We start from the raw sequence: 22,007 nt of genomic DNA on the forward strand, positions 1-22,007 counted from the left end.
TAAAGAGAAGTCAAACTCATTCTGTTGATATGTAAGTGTACTTTATAAGGTGTTGTGTGTTCACTGATTGAGAAGGGTAACTACTTGCCTGTGTTTTCCTTCCATTCTCAAGAGACTACAAATACTGGCTTGGGAGTGAGTAGAGCCTGACTTCACAGCAGTATGCTCCTAGTTAGTGACAATGCTGTGTGTATGATAGAATTTGGAATTTTAAGATGTTGACACTAAACCCTAATGGATCTTTTTAACAAGAAAACAAATTATATTATAGCACTATATCAGAGTAAAGAAGTGAGGAAGAATGCGAAACTGGTACACGAAAGTAAACAGCAGTCTTTTATTTCAGAGCAGCATATGATTGCATGCTATTTTTCCTTAAGAAGGGTTACACCACGAGATGATGTGCAGTGTTCCTTAATATTGCTGCAACTCAGCCATTGGATGATGCAGGACTTTGAACTTACCATTTCCGTTACTTCAACTTTAGAATTATATATTATATAATATATCTCTTATATAATATCACTCTTATATCTGGTTTCGTTATCCATGAGATGAGAGCTCTCATAAGCTTACCTGTTTCTTAAAATTTAACAGAAACGTGTTATGTTTTGGGGGTTTTCTTTCAGAACTGCATGAATTTTTTAAGGTTAGCAAAAAGTTGAGGAAGCTTCATAATTTCTTTTGCACCTTGGATTTTTTTTCCTCTCATGCATGTTAGCATGAGTCCCTTTATATGTGTTCCAACACAGTGGAATCAAGTGTGTGTCAATTTTGGGCATATGGAGTTGTTGACATATTCTTAAACTTAAAGCCTGTTTACACATCTAATTGCCTCTACTCCTCAAGACAACAATTAGAACAAACATGCAACTATTACCGAATGGCATCATGCATAAGAGTTAACGCTCAGATGCTACTGGATAGCTAACAACAACAACAACAACAACAACAAGCCTGTTTACTTGCCTTGCTTTTAATGAAAAAACACCTATCAGTCTTGAACAGAAGTTCCGATATTTGCAATTAAAGGAGGCAGGGGTCACCTGGTGTCAGGTAAAATCAGAAAAAAAATGGCTGCCAAAGTTTTGTGACTTCTAAAGTTTGTCAGTTTGAGTTTGGAGACTGAAAATGTATGTTTTGTGTGTCTTTAATCAACATTTTTCCATAAATTCCACACAGAAATGTGTTTTTGAATAACCACACAAGGTGTTGGGCTACCCCCCCCCCCCCCAAAAAAAAATGGTTTTAATATTGCCCAGGGGGTGGGAAAATGTTAGTTTCTAAGCTTTCATTATTTTGACGAGCACCTGATTTCACCACAGTGCCTCTTGTCCTGACTTTAGAATTGTTTTTGTATTACCTGTATTACCTGTCCTGGGCAACAACGTCATTGCACACCGGACAGGTCCATAAGTGCTCAGTTCCCCCCAGCACCAAAGTCCGCAAGGTGTCCATACTGATTGTTCCGGTGGCAGTCTGATTATGGGGACGTCTTTCCTTTCCAGATAATCGTTCCTTTCTTCCTTCTCCCCTCTCTTACAATTGTTATTGTATACTATGTCATCAAAAGCACTATTTATTTTGTCACTGCTTGTTCACCCACTAGCTCATGGTTATGTCTTAGTGGATGGTTGGTGGAGGGCACCTCTGGTAGGTCTTACTCCTTTTCTATCCTTCTGTTATTTCTGTTATCTGTCTTACTTTTTCCAAAAACAAAAGTACCGTTATTGTGTTGATGTGCATCTTTCAACAAACAAACGTTTATATCTGAAATTGTAACACAGGGTGATCAAAGCTGGTGGCTTCACCTAGTGACTTGCAGACAAACAATGAGTCTTTTTCACCAGCAGGAGGACTATGTTAAGCTAAATACCAACCGCTGGGTTTCACGCATAGAAGGCAGTTGTTAGATTTCCTAACTCACTTGGTTTCCTATTATGCTATGGCCACGGCTTGTCCTCTCAAGAAATACCGTACCATCGTAGAAATTCTTCTTGTGTTGACTTGTAAGTTGATGTTCTATCAAAGTAAGAGTCTTTCTAAACAATTTTTGTGTTAAGTTGAAAAACTCTTAAAATTCTTAAGATTATGACTCGTTTGACTAAACTACTTGATGAGCTGATTCCAAAACTGAAGTGGGTCTTCATACTTAGTCTTTCTTGCCTAGGTGGGAGATATTATTTTGTAGATGGTTTGCAGGTGCTCTAGTATGGTTTGCTCCTTTTTTCCTATCAAACAGCCATCATCTTTATCTCTCCTCCTTTTTTGTGTTTGTTACTCGCTTATATATCACCTCTAATCTTTGGTATTTATATGACCTAATTGTGTTGCAAGTGGCATAAAACTCTTACTAAAACAAAAAAAACCAATGTCCTTTCTTTTATAATCATTTGTGCCTCTTTCGTTGTCCTATACGCAGGTCTTTCTGACAGGGAATGTTTGATCTGAGCTTAATCCAGTCTATCTTTATTCTCTCATGTTACCAAGAATTACCGGAGATGGATCCTGCCTCAGCTTCACCAAACAAAAATCTTCAAAACCTTGAGAAAGTTCTACAAGAACATTTGGTTGAAAAAAGTCAGTCTTCACGATGCATAATTTTTGTGTCCACCCGAGCTTTGGCAAAAGCTCTCACAGGCTGGATGAATAGGTTGAACCCATCTGTCCGTCATCTGAAGGCAGCTGTGTTTTCTGGGACTTCTGCTTCTAAAGACAAAGATGGTAAGATATTTGTTCGTTTTGTTTCCACTGAAATTTTAATCCTTTCTTGAAGCAGAAACAGTTGTCTGGATGGTTGAGTTGTCAATTTCTTTCTCATAAACTGCTGCTCTATTTATTTTACATCCATAACCATTAGTTTGAAAAAGAATATCTACCTTGTTGTGTTTACAACACCTAAACAGGCATGATTCCTATAGATCTACAGTTGAGCCTGTCCAAAATGACCACCCATGGGCAAGGAGAAAAATGGTCCTCTTGGTAAGTGTGAGTGGAAAAAAGTTGTCTTGGACAGATGGTCATTAGAGCAGGTTCGACTGTATATCTAAATCCCATGACAACATCCTCTGCTCGGGAAGAATTTGCATATACTCGTGTATATATATATAATATATATTGCCCCCCCCCCCCTTTTTTTTTGTTGAGAGGAGATGCTTTGGATCAAATACACTTTGTACAGTTTCTGGTTAAGTATCATTTGCTAATCTTCTTTCAGCTATAGCTTGTTCACTTTCGTCTCCATGCTTCAAAAAATTCTAGCTAACTTATTAATTAACCTATGCCAATGACAGTTTGCATGACAGTTCTACAGATCAATGACCAAACGAAAATATGTGGGGGGGGGGGGGGGTTTATAGTGATCCAGTAATAAAAATGTTTCACTATTTGGACCCTACATGAAAAAACTTTGGATGCATGCACAGGATCACTAAAAGATCTACAGTACTTTACCCTACAAATTGCTCATTTTGAGATGGTGACACCTCCCTGCTCCCATATTTCAGTGAAAGCTTGTAGATATTGTACCACGACTGTCTGACTGTCTAGACGTCTCCATGTAAGTCTCTAAAAGTACTCACCCCGTCTGTTGGACCGTGTTTCATAGCTGTGCGTCAAAATGTGGTATTGATGAAAATTAAAACTTTTTTGTGTTTTAAGTATGTGCTGTATTTCCCCTATTATTGTGTCAATCCGCGTTAGACTAGCATAAAAAAAACCGTTCCCCCCACTGACTGAAGTGTCTTTAGGCCATTCCCAAAGGAGGGACATTTCTCGTTCTTATAAAATGCACAGTATAATTGTAGATGGGCTGATTCAACAATGTCACGCTCCTAACTGTGCCTGAACTACAACGGGGAACTGCTGCTTTTTATTTCCTAATCCTTTCTGTCGTTATATTCCTTTAATTCTTTTGTATGTTTGTCACTCTCTTGTGACTCACTATTTCCGAGATGCCTTGAAAGTCAAAACACACTTTGCGCTGTTGAAGCTAGAGAGGTGAGCAGAGTAAGCTGATTCCATGTAAAGACTTCTCTTTTGACATCCCCGCTTGGCGCTCATATGACCTTATGCCGTCGCGAGCTCCGTAAAACCTCTACTAAATAAAAATGAATAAAAGAAAACGTGTTGGAACCTTAGTTTACAGAGACCTTCATTAATTAGCTTTTAGGTTCTGTTGGTCATCCAACTTTTAGACCCACGTATGCAAAGACCTGAGAAAGATTAAATAAACAAAGATGATTTGTTTTTATCTATTTTAACCATGATTAGACGAAAGTGAACAAGCTATAGGATACTTTTTATCTTTACAGGCACAAGTAAGATTGAGCAGAACCTACTTCTCAAGTCTTTTCGTGAAGGGGAAGTGAATGTACTGGTTGCTACAACCGTGGCAGAAGAAGGACTGGATATTACTGAATGCAGTTTAGTCATAATGTACAACCATGTTGGAAATGAAGTGTCACGGATTCAGAGAATGGGTATTATTTACTATTATGCCTTTACTGTACTTTCTTCTTGTTTTATCACTTTACCAATACTCAAGCTTTTCTCTTTGTATTTTATATCTGGTGAAGAACTAATATTTTTCCATACCCTCTTATAATACCATGTTTGTAATACACAGCACACCAGCAGTGAAATTTTTGTTTCAGCCGGGGGGGGGGGGGGGGGGGGCTCCCCGCCTAGCACCTTATCACATCGGGGTCACGGGGGTCAGCTCCCTGCCACTGCTCTGGCTGGGCAGACTTAATTTTTTATTCTTTCCAACTTAAAGGGAGATGTACACTCCCGGAAAAATGTTCTAAACGAATGACTTTTATTCACTTTCATTTAATTATGCAAGAAGTTCATAGGTAAATAGGATGTACTAAGGGTGAATTTGTTGATTTTTTCTGAAAAATGGCTCTGTAGTGGCCACAAGTACAAACCTATGTGGACTGGGGATCCATGTTAGGATTTTGAGCTATCTTCAAAACTGAAAAAGTGAGCCCAAAGTCAATGGAGAGTCAGTTGATGAAATTTTGCGGTACATATTACTAAAAAATTTAGATATTTAGTTACCAATGTTTCCTAATTCCCTCACACAGATCCCCAGAATAGGTTTTAAAGCACATGTATGCCAAATTTGAAGCTTCTAGCTTTAGAAGTTTTTGAAAACTCCTTGCACCAGGGAGGTCACATATGTCAAAAAGTAGATTTTGAGAAAAACAGCAAAAACACAGATTTTTTGTGCAATTTGCACTTTTCAAACGCTCTTTCAGGTCATTTAGGGTGTTTTTTCAACAGTTTCGTCGTTGTGACCCAATAGAACAGATGTCAAAGGATGTTTTTCTGCAAAAAACAAAAGTTGGGTAGTTTGAAAGATTTTATCGATATTGTCTGGGATCGCCGACCCGGGTCTTCCCTCAAAGTTTAAAGTGTATCTTTGCTTTTATGACAATTATCATTTAATGCACCCAAAGCTGGCATTTCTGCTCTTCAGACTCAAAAAAGAACAAACATTGTAACTTGTCTTGATATTTTGTCAGATGCGCTGAAGTTGGCAATGACAAAATGGTAAAAAATTTTAGACAAGTGTGAATGAAGAAAAAAAAATATTTTAAAAAACGGCTTGGCAAAAACTGTCAAACTTGTGGAACATGAATGACAGAACATTGATAGAGAAATTCTGAAAAGATCGTATCTGCACAGATACGGTAATAGAAAGCTGTATTTTGGCAATTTTATCCATCTGGCACACAATTCGTTAAGAAGTACTTCCTCCACATACAACTTAATAATATGTGTTTAATACAATTGCGAATATTCGCATATTTTCTCGAAAGTTTATTCAATTTACCTTATTGTGGCTCTACGAAGGAGTACAAATCAATTTTAGTGCCAGAATATGTCTAGTATGCAATACACGAACAGTATCTGTCACACTCCAGAAATTCCTTACTTTTCTTAAAATGCTAAGACTAGGTTTTATAAGTTGACTGAATAACAGGGGTGACTTGCAGTAACTGGGTTTTCGGAATAATTTCTAGCTTTCCAATGAGACTGAATTAGCACCAGACTTTTCCAGCTTTTACTTTCATTTTCATGACCAATTGCAAAGACTAACAGCTTTCTGATTTTTTTTACATTCATAAGTGCCCACACATATTTCCGACGCAAAAACTAAGAATGAATATGTCAGCTGTCATTGATTTTATTCCATACAAGAAGTTTATCTCTACCCAAGCATATTTCCACAGTTTTGTGGGTTTTTTTAAACTGCATATCATTCTTAGCTGTATGCAGACTGCCACAGACACAGCATAATTCATGAACAAATGCAGAGTACCTTTTTCTTATGTATTTAATGGTAAAGTAAGAGTCAACGCTGAGTGTGTCTTGTCAAAAAATGCAGATGTGCCCACAGTATCTATCCGGAGACGTCTCCGACAGAGGTAGACCAATCAAAATGCTTTGTGCCTCTTGACCAAGCAAAAAAAATCTGGGGGGTTACTGGGGGGGGGGGGGGGGGCATGCCCCCATGTTTTAACCCATAATTTGATATTTTGCAGTTAGGTTTGAAATTTTCTTGAAAATAATTTATGACAGTTTTAGTGGTCAAATGTGTGATCTGCAGCAAACAATATGCAGTTTCACCCCCAAAGCAGCGCATCTGTGTGCGGGAGTACGTCTCCGAATAGTTCCTGGGTGCCTCGCTGGAGACATATCCGAATATCTTCTGCCCTTCCTTCCCGTTCGCACCTCGGCATCGATCGATAAAAATGTGTGTTTGGGAATACAAAAACCAGTATGTGTTACACCACTCATCCACCTCTTCATGAGCCTTCGCTCACCATCGGCCTAGCCTACGTATGGACAATTGGTCAAAGGTCGGAGTTGGCGAGGAGGGCACGGGTCGAGGCATGAGACCGAACTGCCTGACTCCTCCCCCCCCCGCCCCCCCCCCCCCACTCAAGGACCACATATTATATGTAGGCCTACTGTACTGACTGAATTGATTCAATCGTTGCCAGCCCATCTTTGGTTATCACCTTTTCTTTCTTTTTTTTAACAAAAAGCCAGGGCACTGCAAAAATTGCAAAGGCACCAAGGCAAATTTCTGCAGTGCCACGGCCTATTTCAAACCCTGTTATTATTATTATTATTATTATTATTATTATTATTGTTGTTGTAATTTGTAATTTAGAAGAGCAGGAAGTTAATGCATATTCCCAATCAGGTACAGGCTGTCAGTGCCTATGTGGTGCAGTCCTCCGTTGACAAAGGAGTTTTTAACAATGTTGTTGTTGTTGTTGTTGTTATCGATCCAGCAACAGCTGGGCTCTCGCCCTTCTGTCCAATGCCATGTAGTGATAAGTGCAGGTCTGCTGCAGTTGCTGTAATGTTCCATAGAGTGTGTTGTCTATGTTAGGTCTCGGAGGGAGAAGGGTAGCTCTGATGTCATTTAGGGCTGTGCAGTGGAACAGGTGATGCTCCACAGTCTCATATGCATAGTCACACAAGGGACACATTGGGGGAAGTTCCGGGTTTATTCTGTTCAGGTGGAAGTTGAGCTGTATATGTTCTGTTCGTAGGCGGAAGATCGTGGTCTGTTTCTTTCTCTGAAGGCGTTTGATATTGTCATTCCTTTTTGTTGTAGTCATATGTCTGAAAACTGCTCTGCCTGTCTTTCCCAGGGCCCATCTGTTCATCCAATCTTGTTTGTTGTTGCTTTTGATGATTTGTTTTGCAGTGTTGTATGAAGTTGGAGTGTTGGGTTGTTCCTGTCTAGATCCCCATTTGGCGAGTGTGTCTGCTCTGTCATTTCCAGGTATGTCTGAGTGTCCGGGAACCCACTGCATTACTAGGTTGATGCCACAGAATGTTATCAGATGATGGGATCCAAACAGTATATGGGTCAAATCTTGGTTTAGATAATGGTCATTTTCTATGGCTTGTAATACTGATAGTGAGTCAGTGAAAATCACAATACTCTGTGCTTTTCCAGGATGAGTGTCAAAAACTGTGCGGAGATGGTACAGCGCTGTTTCAATTGCCATCATTTCTGCATCGTAGTTGCTGCATTTCTCTCCGCAGGCTGCAGAGATCTCATTGGAACTTCCATCTGGGTACTGTATTAGTATTCCATATCCGGCCTTGGTTGTGCCTTTGAATGCTGAGCCGTCCGTATAGACGTGTATCCAGTCATCTGAATAGCTGTCGATTGTTTGATGTGATGCAAGCATCAGCGTCACTGGGTCTGAAGATTTTGTGCTCTTGTCTTTGAGAGATGTTGTAATGATTGGCTTTTTTAAAGAAAGGTGGGGAGGGATGTTTTGGTTGACTCTTTTGGTTTCTTTTCTGTTTTGTGGTAGATGGTGACTCTCCATTAGTTCTGTGATGTGATGCATGATTGACTTTTGTTGAATTCGTTTCTTTGGTTTCCATGTTTCTACTAATTTCCTGTTTGGGTGGTTGAGGCACATTCTTTTAGTTCTTTCATGTAGCTCCAAAACTGCTCTATCTCTGCGGATTCCCAGGGGTTCAACATTTGCAAGGATTTCGCACGCAGCGGTAGGTGTGGATCTCATGCCGCCATTTATAAAACGAAGGGCATTGTTTTGGACCTTGTCAAGGGTGTTGCAAGTAGTTGTACTGCACATTGTGAGTAGGCTATTGCTGTATTCCAGGGAAGATCGGACATAACCCAGGTATAGAGCTCTCAGAGTTTGTTTGTCTGATCCCCATGAACTGCTTGCGAGTTTCTTTAAAAGTTGGAGTCTTTTTTTAGCCTTGTTCCTTATGTTCTCCACTTGGCTTTTCATGGTTAGCCTATGGTCAAGTTTGATTCCTAGGTAAGTTGGATGTTCTTCTTTGGGGAGACTTTCATTTCCTATCTTTAGTTTGAGATTTTCTTTGGCTGCTTTATGGCTCTTCGTGAAGATGGTGTATACTGTTTTCGTGCAGTTTATTTTAAGTTTCCATTTCTGACAGTAATTATGGAGCCTCTTGAGGTCTTCATTTAATTTCCCTGCTCCTACTATCGTGCTGTGATGTGTCTGCCAGAGAGCAAGATCATCGGCATAAAGCGTCTTTTCTGATTTCAGCACGTTCGTTACATCATTAAAGAAGATCAGGAACAAAGTGCAACTCAGACAGGAACCTTGAGGTAGGCCTTCCTCGAGTACTTCTCTTGACGAGTGGGCATTGTTTACCTTGGTTTCAATGTTTCGATCCGACAGAAAGAACTTGATCCATTTGTAAAGTTTGCCATGTATCCCGAGGTCCATCAATTTCATGAGTAGGCCTTTTCTCCACACTCTGTCGTACGCCTGTTGGAGATCTACAAAGATGGCGACGGTGTGTTTACTCTCCTGAAATCCATCCTGGATGTTTTGACTCAGTTTAAAAAGTTGATCTTCTGTGTTGCTGCCTTTTCTGAAGCCTGCTTGGTGTGGGTTTAAGCTGTTAGTATTTTCCAGGTACCAGTAGAGGCGGTTGTTTATCATTCTTTCCGCAAGCTTACCGATACATGATGTTAATGAGATGGGTCGGTAGCTTTTCGCTTCTCCAGGTGGTTTTCCATTTTTCAGGAGTGGTGTAATCTGGGCGATCCTCCATGCCTTTGGTATTCCACTCGTTCTCCACGTGGTGTTTATCAGGGAAAGGAGAACTTCTTTTCCTTTAGCACCAAGGTGGCACAGCATTTCGTTGTGTATTTTATCTGGTCCTGGGGCTTTCTTTTCCCTTAGCTTTTTGAGGGCCTGACTGAGTCCCACCATGCTATAATCCTCTTCAAAAAGCGAGTTGTTCACAGTAGGAGCTTTTTCTTTATGCTTAGCCCTATTTATGAGAAGTCTATCAGCCTCGATTAGTCTGCCTGCCCTGTTTACAGAGGCGAAAAAACGGTTGAAATGTTCGGCTTTCTTCTGGTCTTCAGTGATGGTGCTGCCTGAAAGGAAAAAGGGTTTGGGGTTGCTTTTTTGTCTTTCTCCCGAGAGGTTGCTGACAAGGGACCAAGCCTTTGTTCCATTGTGGCAGAGGTCGAGATCTTTGCAGGTTTGAGTCCATTTCTCTTTTTTGGGTTTTTTTACTGTCACTTTCACCTGAGCGCAGGTTTTGTTGTAGTGTATTTTGTTTATTGTTGATGGTGATTTTTCCAATGACTGTCTGGCTTTCTCTCTTTCTGCCACAGCAGTTTGGATTTCTTCACTCCAAAAGGGTTTGAAATTTCTTCGGCATCCCCGTGGAATGTGCTGAGATGCAGCTTTCAGAATATTTTCGGTGACCTGTTCATTAAAAAGATCAGCATCTTCTGTTTCTTCTATGCTGGAGAGCAATTCGTCTGAGGTCTTTTCGTATTCTGCCCAGTTGGCTTTCTTAAAGTTCCATCGAGTTCTCCGAGGGTGGTTCAATGCAGGTGGGGAGGTGATCTGTATAAAGATAGGCCTGTGATCACTTCCTATGTCATCAATCACTTCGATGCGACAGGAGTTTTTAATGTCGGATGAGCAGATGGTGAGATCAGGCCGGCTGAGAGTCAAGTGGGCTATGTGAAGTAAGGTAGGAGTTGAGTTGACATCTTGTAATACAGATAGGTTGCTGGTTTCGCACAGCTCCTCAATCTTTCGGCCTGTGCCGTTATAGTTGACGTAGCCACATTCTGGAGAGTGACCATTGAAGTCACCCGCACAAATGGTTTTTTCGTAGCTGGCTGCTTGCAGATCAGACAAGTCGCATGTTGTCTGTGGGGGGCTGTAAACATTATAAAGTGTGTACTTCCTACCAATGTGCCATATGGTGGCCTTCTGGATATCTGTCGGTTGGGCAGATGATAAGTGTACAACATCTCCCAGTACATCGTTTCGCAGGTAAGTGACTACACCGCGGCATCCTGTGCATGTGCAGGCATAACTGGTGTATCTTGTGAGGTTCAGGTCCGTACCTTTGTGTAGGGTTTCTTGAAGGAGGGCAACATGAATCTGTCTGTCCTTCAGTACTTTGAGGAGTTCTGTTTTCTTGTTCCTCAAACCACAGATGTTGAGTTGCAAGAGGTTGAGGGAACTCTTCTTCTGGTTGGGGATGTAGTTTGCTCCCTTCTCACGCCGAGAGATTTTCGGTGCTGGTTTAGCACTGTTTCTGTGTGTATCACCAGTAGCTGACTTGTCGCTCAGAGCAGCCTGATGATTGCGCTGCCTGGCGCGGACCTTGTTTAACGAGGCGACGCCCGAGCTCGCATGTAATTTATTTCTTTGTGTCATGGCATTGTGGAGTGGGGTGTTTGTGGACTGTCTGCCCACCCTGAAAAGGGGCCATTCATGTTGAGGATAGGAGGGTACTAAGAGTTTTCAAGAGACTGGAAAGACCTAACTGCCCTGTGACCGTGTAATTCCGGTAGGGTTCACGTTGCCCATTCCCCGCCACCAATGGCTACTGGCTAAGGTTTTCGACTCTTTCATGAGGTATTGGCCAAGTGGGGAAGCCATTGGATCGTCACGTCCTGGGTCGTTGTGCCTTTACTAAGAGGTTTCACGGCCAGAAAGCAAGTCAGGCATTCTGCTCGGTCCATCCCCTGCACCCAGACACTCTCAAACTGGCTGGTACCTTCTCAACCACAGAGGGTGTGTTGATAAAAGTAGTAGAGGTGTTAGGCAGATTAGACACCCACTCAAGGGAGAGTAGGAGCGTGTTAGTGAGGAGCATAGCGTCTACCACGCATCGGTGGGTTCTGCCTCCTGCACCTTGTGGGGCCACACCTGCTCCCATCCTGTTGTTTTAACCCCTCTAGGAAACGGGGGGGTTGGTTTGTTGGCGCCAACAACTCGCCATTCGCCAGAGCCGTGTCAGTGAGGACAGGGACCACCAGGGGCAGGTACGGTTGGCTGGATTGGGAGAAGCTGTTTGAGACGCTTAGGCATTTCTCAATATTTAAATGAGACCCATCACCAGTCCTTGATCCCCAATGTCACATCACCGTGGAATCAGTATGACTATAAGCAAGGGACAGGGAACTATGTTCTCATCTACTTCCCTCAAATACATTTCTGTTATTTAGTATATCTTTTCTGCACTCTTGAGGATCATAGTGGAACAGTCCCTGGAGTGGAACTCCCAGTTGATCATCAACTTTCTTGACTATGAGAAGGCCTTTGACAGCATGGACCGAGCTGCACTGTGGAAGATACTGAGACATCATGGAATCCCACAGAAGTTGGTTAACCTCATCAGGAGCATGTGCGAAGGGACAAGTTGCAAGGTTATACATGATGGCCAGCTCACTGACAGCTTTGACATCAAGACCGGTTTGAGACAGGGATGTTTACTATCACCGTTCCTCTTTGTCTTGGCAATTGACTGGCTAATGAAGGAAACCACCAGAGGACACAGAAACGATATACAGTGGACCTCATGCACACAGTTGGACAATCTGGACTTTGCAGATGACTTGGCGCTTCTGTCACACACTCAGGAACAGATGCAAGCAAAGACAACAATTTTAAACAGCCTATCAGAGTCTGTTGGATTGAGGATCCACCTGGAAAGTCAAAAGTCCTAAGGATAGATGCACTACAAAAGGAGCAGGTCATAGTACAAGGAAATGCACTAGAAGACGTCGAATCCTTCTGCTATCTTGGGAGTATAATTGACAGAGAGGGAGGAACAGGCGCTGAAATAAAGTCCCGCATTGGAAAGGCACAGACTGCATTTATTTCTTTGAACAGGATTTGGAGGACCAGGGATATCTCACTACGAACAAAGCTTAGAATTTTCAACTCAAATATGAAGTCAGTCTTGTTGTATGGATGTGAGACATGGAACGCATCCCAGACATGCATAAAGAGGATCCAGGTTTTCTTAAACAAGTGTCTGAGGAAGCTACTGAGAATCAAATGGACAGACAGGATCACCAATGAGGAAGTATTAAGAAGAACAAGACAGAGGCCTGTCGGAGATGAGGTGGAAAGAAGACATTGGCAATGGATTGGACACACTTTCAGGAAGTCAAGCAGCTGCGTGACAAGGAAATGAAAGTGTTAGATTGGAACCCTCAGGGCAAAAGCTCAAGGGGAAGACCACATGGAACCTGGAAAAAAGTCGCGGAAATGGATGTACAGAAAAGTGGGAAGATGTGGAGTGACATCAAGCGACTAGCCCAGGATAGTGAAAGGTGAAAAGTGTTTGATCGGGGCCTATATCCTGATCCAGGGGGAGAGAGGCAATGATGATGATGATGATGAATGGATGAAAGTAATTTCTTCACATAGAGGTTATAGAATATACAACTAACCTGAAAGCAGTAATTATAAACTGTTTTTGTTAATATATCTGTAAAACTGACTTTTTCTTGACAGTTTATTGAACTTTTTTTTCTAGGAAGGAAGGGTTCTGTATAATTTTGAGCCAAAAATACTTTTCTGCAAGAGGAGATGATGTTACATTTGATATGATAAGCATAATAAGTAAATTTAGAATCTTTTTCATATGTTTTCTTTTTAATACAGGGGAAAAGATGAGTAGGTATTAAGTGAAACTTTGTTGAAAAGAGGGCTTATGTCTTTTTAGTTTTTGTAAGAGTTTTACAGCACTTACAATACAACAAGGTCATACTAGTGCTGAAGATTAGATGTGTTACAAGAGAGTAACAAACACAAAAAAGGAGGAGTGAGAAAGACAATTGATGTTTGATAGGAAAGAAGGAGCAAACCACACCAGAGCACCCTCCAACCACCCTCAAGCTTATGTATAGAATTAATAGTTTTGCATAAAATAGATTTTTGGGTGGATTAGTGGATGAAAGTTTTGTTTCCACTTGGGTGAGTACATTCTGTCTGTATTGTTTAGTAGGATACTGAAGAGCAGTCATGACAGAGACAGCATTCAAATGTCTTAAAGGCTGTTCCTTATTTGCTTCTCATGCATTCATTGATATATGAATTTTCACTTGATTTGTTTCTAAGCAGAACTGAATGTACCCTAACCAAGAATTACTAAGTTCTATCTGCTCAGTACCTAGTTTTGAGAAATTTGACTTTGAAAATTTCGAGTTTCACGACATGTCAAGCTTTTTCGTGTGCAATTCTTTGAATATCTTGATAATGACTCTGAATAATCTTACAATTTTGATAGAGCAGAAAGAACGTTTGGTTTCTGACCTCATGATCTTAATAACTCAAAACGGCCAATAATGTCAGATAGAACTTTGTAATTCTAGAATTGCGTACACTCCTAGTGCTAATCAAAAGGGAGACATCTTCTTCAAGACTTTGGGTTTGTTTTTTTAGGGCGCTGTCGACAGTTCAATGGAGTGTCTGTGTTGATGGCAATGCCTGAAGATAGACCGCGGGACTACTTGAACAGAGAAAAGGCTGTCTTGATGAACAATGCCTTAAAAGACATAGGGCAAAAAAGACAAGAATTTGAGAGGAAGGTGAAGCAGTTCATTGAAATGGAGCTGGAACCTGATATAAAGGCTTTGAGCAGCACAAGCGATGTGACTCAAGTACCTGAAAGAATTCTTGAGTTTGTAAGCTCCTTTTCTGCTTCTAATTTTGTGTTTTTCACCTTCTCCTCTTACTATTCTTACTACCTGTCCTTCTCCATCTCTCCTCTTTCTTCTTATTTTCACTTTTTCTGCTTTCTTGTGCTACTTCCTACTTGAACCTCTTCTGCATTCCCTTGCATAGTCTCAGGTGTTGATAGCTCTGTTTTAGTAAGCGTTTTCTGACACTTTTAACACAATGTGGTCATATACAGTGGAACTTGGATTCAGTGAAAGCTTGGATTCAACGAAAGGAGATGGATTCCTCCTTTGTATTTATGCATTAAAATCAATGAAAATAACTTGGGATTCAATGAACAAATAGAATCTATAAGTGAACAAGCTCGGATTCAACAAAGTCGCTTGCAAGGGGAATAGCCCCGCTGATGAGGCTTCGCTCATTTTTCTCTCGCAACAAACTCGATCCTGGAAACCATCCATGGTGTCTGCATCATGAACCATTATTCACTTATCGTATTGTTTATATCTTGTGTGACCAAACAGCGGCCTTCTTTCATACCAACAACTGTGTGTGTGTGTGTGTGTGTGTGTGTGTCTCTCTCTCTCTCTCTCTCTCTCTCTCTCTCTCTCTCTCTCTCTCTCTCTGTGTGTGTGTGTGTTTGTACGTGTGTGTGTGTGTGTGCGAGCGCACATGCATTTGTCTAAGGGGAGGGGGCGCAAGCGGTTCTGGCGTGGAAGGTCAGTAATCAATCAGTAGAGATGCAAATGCATCACAGTACTCGCAGTCATTTTTCCCCCAGGCTACTGATCAATATTACAGTGATAAGCTAGTCCCTTGACATAGAATCTAGATCTACATAATGAATTGTGCACTGGTCTGTGGACTCAAAGATTGCTGTGCGCAAGGCTCTACACAGCAACGCAATTTGTTCAGCAAATAATACGTTATAGATGACAGATGACACATGTGTGCTTTGGAACTAATTGGACCTTTGGCACAGCATTTGCTTATTAAATTAGAGTTCAGTGTATTTTCCTAGAGTTTTCCAGCATTTCTTCGGTCTGACATCGAAGAAACAAAAATGCCTCTCATTTGACACCAAACTGATTTTGACCAAGGAAGTTAACTATATATACCCAGCAGCCTTAGAGACTTTCCACTTTGTTTTTTGTAACTGCGCCCTTGTTCACGTGAGTTAGTGAGTAAAATTTTGCACATCACTCATCGTGTATCCAACGATTACTCCTTACGGATCTTTTTCTTGAACAAAAATTTAACCATGTGGTCACGTAGCCCACATGTGAATTAACATGTTTTGTGACTCATGTTCCGACAAAATTATGAAATCATCTAAATTGTGTTTAGATCAACACATTAGCAATTTTAGAACCAGAAAAGCAAATTACATACACATTCAAGCTGGTTTGTGTTGACTTAAATTGCTGTACAAACTGCCAAGGTTAAGCCCCGAGGAGCGCTGTTGGGTAATTTGAGTACGCCAAGCTATACTATCAGCCCGCAGAGTGGTGTGGATGCTTCATTGCTCCCATCCTACCATCAATATACTTCTGAAAGATAATTTCCAAGTCACTGTAGTTTCACCTGACAGACCCAGACCAGGCAGACCACAGGTTGATACTGCCCAAGAAGACAGGTTGATACTGCACTGGCATCTTCGAGATGGCTCTCTCACAACAACCAGCTCTGGACATCAATTTCATACAGACATTGTGAGTGCCGTAAAACTCTTACGAAAAAAAGACTTTGGAAGAGTTAACTGCGAAAGAAGGATACAACAGCGTTAGAACACATTCAGACATCGAGTAAGGGGGCCCTATAATGACCAACGTTTGCCATCTTTCCAAGAATTACGCCTAAATTGACTGGGCAAATCGTTACATTCGTGAGGGATGCAGTTCTCTTCTCGGAGAGTTTCAAGCCATAAAGTTAAAGAGAGAGAGACCAGCGGATTGCTGCATGCATGAAATAGACAGATGGGGTGGTGGTAGTGTGATGATGTGGGACTGAATATCTTCCAACCACAGAACCTAGCCACACATTTTCAACCTTACGGTCGATGCCAACGAGTACCAGAATGTTCTCCTGATGTACTTGGTTCCCTTCTTTCAAACCCATAGACGTATGTACACATTTCAGCAAGACAATGCACGCTCACACAGTGCATGTGTAAAGGTGCAAATATAATATACAGCAGTAAAATGTGAATGTTTTGCCATTGCTGGCGTACTCACAACACGAGTCACCCTGTGGGCCTAAAAGTGAGCTCCCAAAACAACATTAACATTGTACAATGGCTCGGACAAGCATTGATTCAAGAATGGAATGGACTGCCACAACCATCAATTTAAAAAAGAAGAAAAAACTGACTCGATCTATTCACAGAACTTACCAAGCTTTCATCATTGCAAGGGGCGACAGTAGGCCTACCTGCTACTGATGTGAAATTTTGAAATCAAGGGGTACCAGTTTATGCTTAATACTGTGCCATCATATGAGACATGATCAAGAAACAAAAGGTAATACACTTCTTGACATACTTTGAACTATGTCTGTGTCGATTTTTGTTTTTATAAGTTGAATAGTAAGCACAATACAGGCTTCTCTCCAAATGGAAAGTTTGTATTGCCGCTGTGTATTCTATACATTAATTGTTCAATGCCTGTAATTATCTACACAAAAACCTCATGTTTGCCACAACAAACATTCGTATTTTATGAAATTGAATTTCAGGCCCGGCGACTTCGTTGAATCCAAGTTCCATTGTATGTGCCAAAGACTAGAGATGTTACAAGAGGGTAACAAAAACAAAGGAGTATAGATAAGGACTCTATGGATGTTTGATAGGAAAGGAGGCACAAACCACACCAGAGCACCCACCAACCATCCAGGTTGATACCCACCTTTGATGTTTTCAACGTCTTGTGACAATCTTTTTTTTCTTCTTGTTAATATGTTGGTAAGGAGGAGAAGGATAAATTTTAGAGAATAGATAGTTTTGTCTTGTCTTTAGTTAGAAGTACAGGTTGACTCTCAGTAGAAAACTTACAAAGAGTATTAGATCCACTAGGTGACAATCATTTAGTGATGATATTATTATACAGCCTTACAAAGAGCAGTACACCCACTTAATAGGAGTTTTCAACTTCATTTTGTGTTTCAGAAGTGCAAAATCTGCCACCGACTTGCAGTCAAGAGCTGTGATCTCAGATTGATTCACAAGATGCACAGAGTTGTAGTAAATGGGTAAGATGGTATAATTGTCCTTTCAAGTGAAATAACAACAGAAAAATACTTTCTCAAGGTTTCCTCATAGCATAGGCATCATGCAGTAGATAGAATAATTAATCATAATACTGAAATAGATCATTTCTTGTGACCTCAGGCTGTGCAATATTGTTCTGGATTTTTTAAAAATAGTTTTATAAAAAATACTGCACTCGCATCTCATATAATCAATGCAGTGGTAGTGATGTTGAAGGAAAATGGTTTAGGACTTCATCAAATGTACAGTGTTTAAGCAGAATTTTAAACTGGAAGTGTTTGAAACAGGGGTACAATTTTCTGTGGTTAATTGGTTATATTCTAGGAACTTGACGTCTGTTCAGGTCACATATGGAAAAGGGCTTTTTGCATAGATGTGGGGGGGGTTTCCCCAGTTTAAGGTAAAGATGTCATTTTTGCTAATTGGTCTTTTTTTTTATCTTGCGTTTTTGCCTAATGACTTGGGTTCTAAAGCATTCAGTGCACAGGGTACCAAAGCAAAAATAGTATCTGAACAATTTTGTTTCCACTCTTTGTCTCTCCTGAGAAAAGCAGAGTAAAACAGTGAAGGAATATTTTAGACTGCCTTTCCATATTTCATAAACCGAAATTCACAGGAAAAATTATTCTAGATGATGACAAAATAGTCTGTTACATGTATTGCATGGACAGTGTCTTAACTCTTTTTATCCGGGCTACGAGTATACTGGTAACAAGGACTAGACCGGGCTTCGAGTAAACTGCTTGTGATTACCAAAATATACAAATATGGTGATGCTCTGTCTGAATATTTCAGTTTTCCAGTGAACAGTGGTTTCTATGTTTTTGATGGGCGTAGAAGCTAGAAAAATGTCTCTAAAACGCACTTTCAAGACCGTCGAAGTACTTCAAGAAGTGGTGCTGTGTTATGAGGGGGGAATTAGACTAATTCAATGAAAGTGACTCTGAATCAAGTGCCGTAAATTCCGTTGTGGATGATAATGAACAGGAATTAGACTCATCTAATAGTGATTCAGATCATGGTGAAGGGGTCAGTACTGGAATTTGTGCAGTACCGATGGGTAGGGGTAGATTTGTAAATCAAGGGGACTTCGTGGGCATGGCAATCAGGGTCAAATTGGAAGGTGGAATACACCGCAAAGTCTACATGTGCAATTGGTGTAATTCCTAACCACATACATTTTGTTGTTGTTGTTGTTGTTGTTAGCGATCCAGTAGCATCTGAGCGTTAACTCTTCTGCATGATGCCATTCGGTAATAGTTGCATGTTTGTTCTAATTGTTGTCTTGAGGAGTAGAGGCAATTTGATGTGTGGGATAGCTTGTGAAGAAAACATCCCCTTTAATCAGTTAGTTTTCTACAGAAGAACAGATGATGTTCTACTGTCTCTGAGGGGTAGTCACATAGTGGGCAGGCAGCAGACTGCTTTACTCCAATTCGGTTGAGATGTTGGTTGAGGGGTAAATGTTGTGTTATAAGTTGGAAGATTATGGATTGATCTACCCTCCTCAACTCATTGATTGGATCTTTGACCAGTGGTTTATTCATGTGGCCATACATCCTCCTTCCTGTCGTACCTGTGGCCCAATCATTCATCCACTCTTCCTTGAGGTTTGACTTGATCATTTGGCAGCAGGTGGTGTAATTCGTAGGAATTTCAGGCTGAGGGAGGCTAGCTCCTTTCTTTGCCAGAGCATCAGCTCTTTCATTTCCCGGTATCCCAGTGTGGGCAGGAATCCATTGAAGGACTACTCTGACGTGGTGCCTACTTATCAAGTTATGTAGACTCCAAATCAAATGCAATATATCTTTGTTCACATCAGTCCCACTCTCAAGTGTCTCTAGTGTTGAAAGGCTGTCTGTAAATATAACGATGTCAGTGGTAGCAAGTGGGTTAGTGTCAAACAAGTAGTTGATGTAGTTTGCTGTGTTGGTGATAGCCTGTTGTTCGGCAATGAAATTGGAGCAGACGGACCCGCTGGAGTTGAAGACTTCTTTTTTTTATCCCACTGGGCAAGTTGATCACTGACCCATATCCAGCATTGATTGTTGCCTTAAAGGCAGATCCATCAGTGTATGAGTGGATCCATGTTGGTGGATAGGAATCAATTGTTTCAAGGGCAGAATGTTTATTACTACAGGATATGTGTTTTTATTGCTCTTGTCCAAAAGTGTTTTCCTAATTTCTGGCTTTGCTATGGTGAAATGTGGTGGGAGAGTTGAGGGAACTCTTTCCAGAGGTTCTCGTCTTTCAGGGAGGTGATGTTTTTCTTGGAGATTGAGAACGGTGTCAAGTACAGATTTTGTATTTTTTAGTCTTTGATTAGGTTTCCACTTGTCAACAAGGACTCTGTTAGGGTGGTTATTTTCTAGCCTTTTAGATCTTTCATATACTTCTAAAGCTGCCTGTTTTCTTCGAGTTTCTAATGGCTCAATATTTGTGTGGATTTCACAGGCCGCAGTCGGTGAGGATCTCATTCCGCCAGAGATAAGACGAAGAGCTTGGTTTTGGATGGTGTCCATTGAGTTCTTTGAAGTTTTACTGCAAATGTTTTGTAGAACAAGATTATAATCAAAAACAGCTCTGGTATATCCCAAATAGAGGCCTCTCAAGGTGTTCTTGTCTGATCCCCAGTTGGTACTGGCAAGTCGTTTGATGAGATTAAGTCTCTTCATAGCCTTCTTCCTAAGGTTGTTGGTGTGTTGTTTCAGGTTGAGCTTGCTGTCAAGTTGTACTCCAAGATACACTGGGTTATTCTCCTTTTTCAAGTTGGTACCATCTATTTTGAGAGGGATTTCTGCATTTGCAAGGTTATAGCTTCTCGTAAAAACAGAGTAGACAGTTTTTTCGCAATTTACTTTCATCTTCCATAAACGGCAATAGGTTCCAAGGGAATTTAGATCATCTTGTAGTCTTCGTCTGCTTATTGTTGTCGAGTTTCCAGTGTGCCAAAGGACCAGGTCATCAGCAAAAAGGGCTTTTTCTGTTTTGAGAACATCTGAAACATCATTGAGGAAGACAAGGAATAAGGTACAGCTGATAGAAGATCCCTGTGGGAGTCCTTCCTCCAGTACTGCTTTTAAAGATAGGGTTTCATCCATCTGGGTCTGGATAAGTCTATCTGTAAGGAATGATTTAATCCAGGAGTACATGTTTCCCTTGATTCCATGTTCTGCAGTTATAAGAGTAGTCCTTTCCTCCACACTCTATCGTAGGCTTGTTGGAGATCCACAAACACAGCCGTTGTCTGTTCCCCTCTTTGAAATCCATCAATGATTTTCTGTGTGAGCCTGAAGAGCTGGTCTACTGTCCTGCCTTTTGACCTGAACCCTGCTTGACACTATGATATCAGACCTGAAGACTCAAGCCACCAATAAAGACGAGAATTGAGGATTCTTTCACAGAGCTTGCCAATACAGGACGTAAGTGATATTGGGCGGTAGTTTTTAGGGTCCTTGGCCTTCTTTCCTTTCTGTAAGATTGGGTTTATAGTAGCTAGTTTCCATGCTTTAGGCAGATTTCCCTCGGTCCATGTTCTGTTGTAGAGCTTAAGAAGTAGCAATTTGGCTTTTTCACCAAGGTTTTGTAGCATCTCGTTGTGTACTTTGTCAGGACCTGGGCTTCTTCGCTTCTTTAGTTTCTTGATTGCACAGTCCAACTCTCGCTTAGTTAATTAAGAAGTCCTGGAAGATACTCGGTGTCATCAAATCTCTCTCTCTTTTCATTTCAGAACACTCTGTAGACCCCTGTCCAGGTCATTCCTTTTGCTGCTCTTGTTAATGGGGGCAAAATGTTTATTGAAGTGTTCGGCTTTTTTTAACTCGCTGGTGAGAACTTCGGTTTCTGTGTGTAGTGGTTTGGGGTTTTCTTTCCTTTTTTCGCCAGTGAGGTTATTTAGAAGTGACCAAGCTTCAAGTCCACCTTGATGTAAATTGAGTCCCTCACAATTCTGCGTCCAGGCTTCCTTCTTAGATTCCTTGGTAACAAGTTTAGCCTCTGCTACGGCCTTTTTGTATCTAATTTTCTTGTCCATATTTTTTAGATCTTTCTCATATTCGTGTCTGGCATCATTTTTAGTTTTTGTAGCTTTCTCCAAGCGCTCGTTCCAAAAGGGTTTATAGTTGGTTCTGCACCCCTGTGGGATGCTCTTCTTCGCAGCATCTAAGATGGTGGAGGTGAGTTCACTATTAAGGGCGTCTATACTTTTATTGTCTAGATCATCCAGCTTAACGGTGTCCTCA

At 41.0% G+C, this 22,007-nt stretch overlaps 1 protein-coding gene across 3 annotated transcripts in view; it reads left to right on the plus strand.

The window, feature by feature from the left end:
• LOC101847784 (probable ATP-dependent RNA helicase DHX58) overlaps positions 1-22,007 on the plus strand; it is a 58,377-nt gene that overhangs the window by 25,688 nt on the left and 10,682 nt on the right. For all 3 annotated transcript variants that reach the window (XM_005090141.3, XM_035970656.1, XM_005090142.3), the window contains 4 exons: positions 2,491-2,724; positions 4,314-4,481; positions 14,265-14,506; positions 17,665-17,747. In XM_005090141.3, the coding sequence (XP_005090198.1) occupies positions 2,491-2,724; positions 4,314-4,481; positions 14,265-14,506; positions 17,665-17,747 (727 nt within the window). The remainder of the gene's footprint in view (positions 1-2,490; positions 2,725-4,313; positions 4,482-14,264; positions 14,507-17,664; positions 17,748-22,007) is intronic.

This window comes from Aplysia californica, unplaced genomic scaffold (genome assembly GCF_000002075.1).
Source record: "Aplysia californica isolate F4 #8 unplaced genomic scaffold, AplCal3.0 scaffold00013, whole genome shotgun sequence".
Classification (NCBI taxonomy): Eukaryota; Metazoa; Mollusca; class Gastropoda; order Aplysiida; family Aplysiidae; genus Aplysia; species Aplysia californica.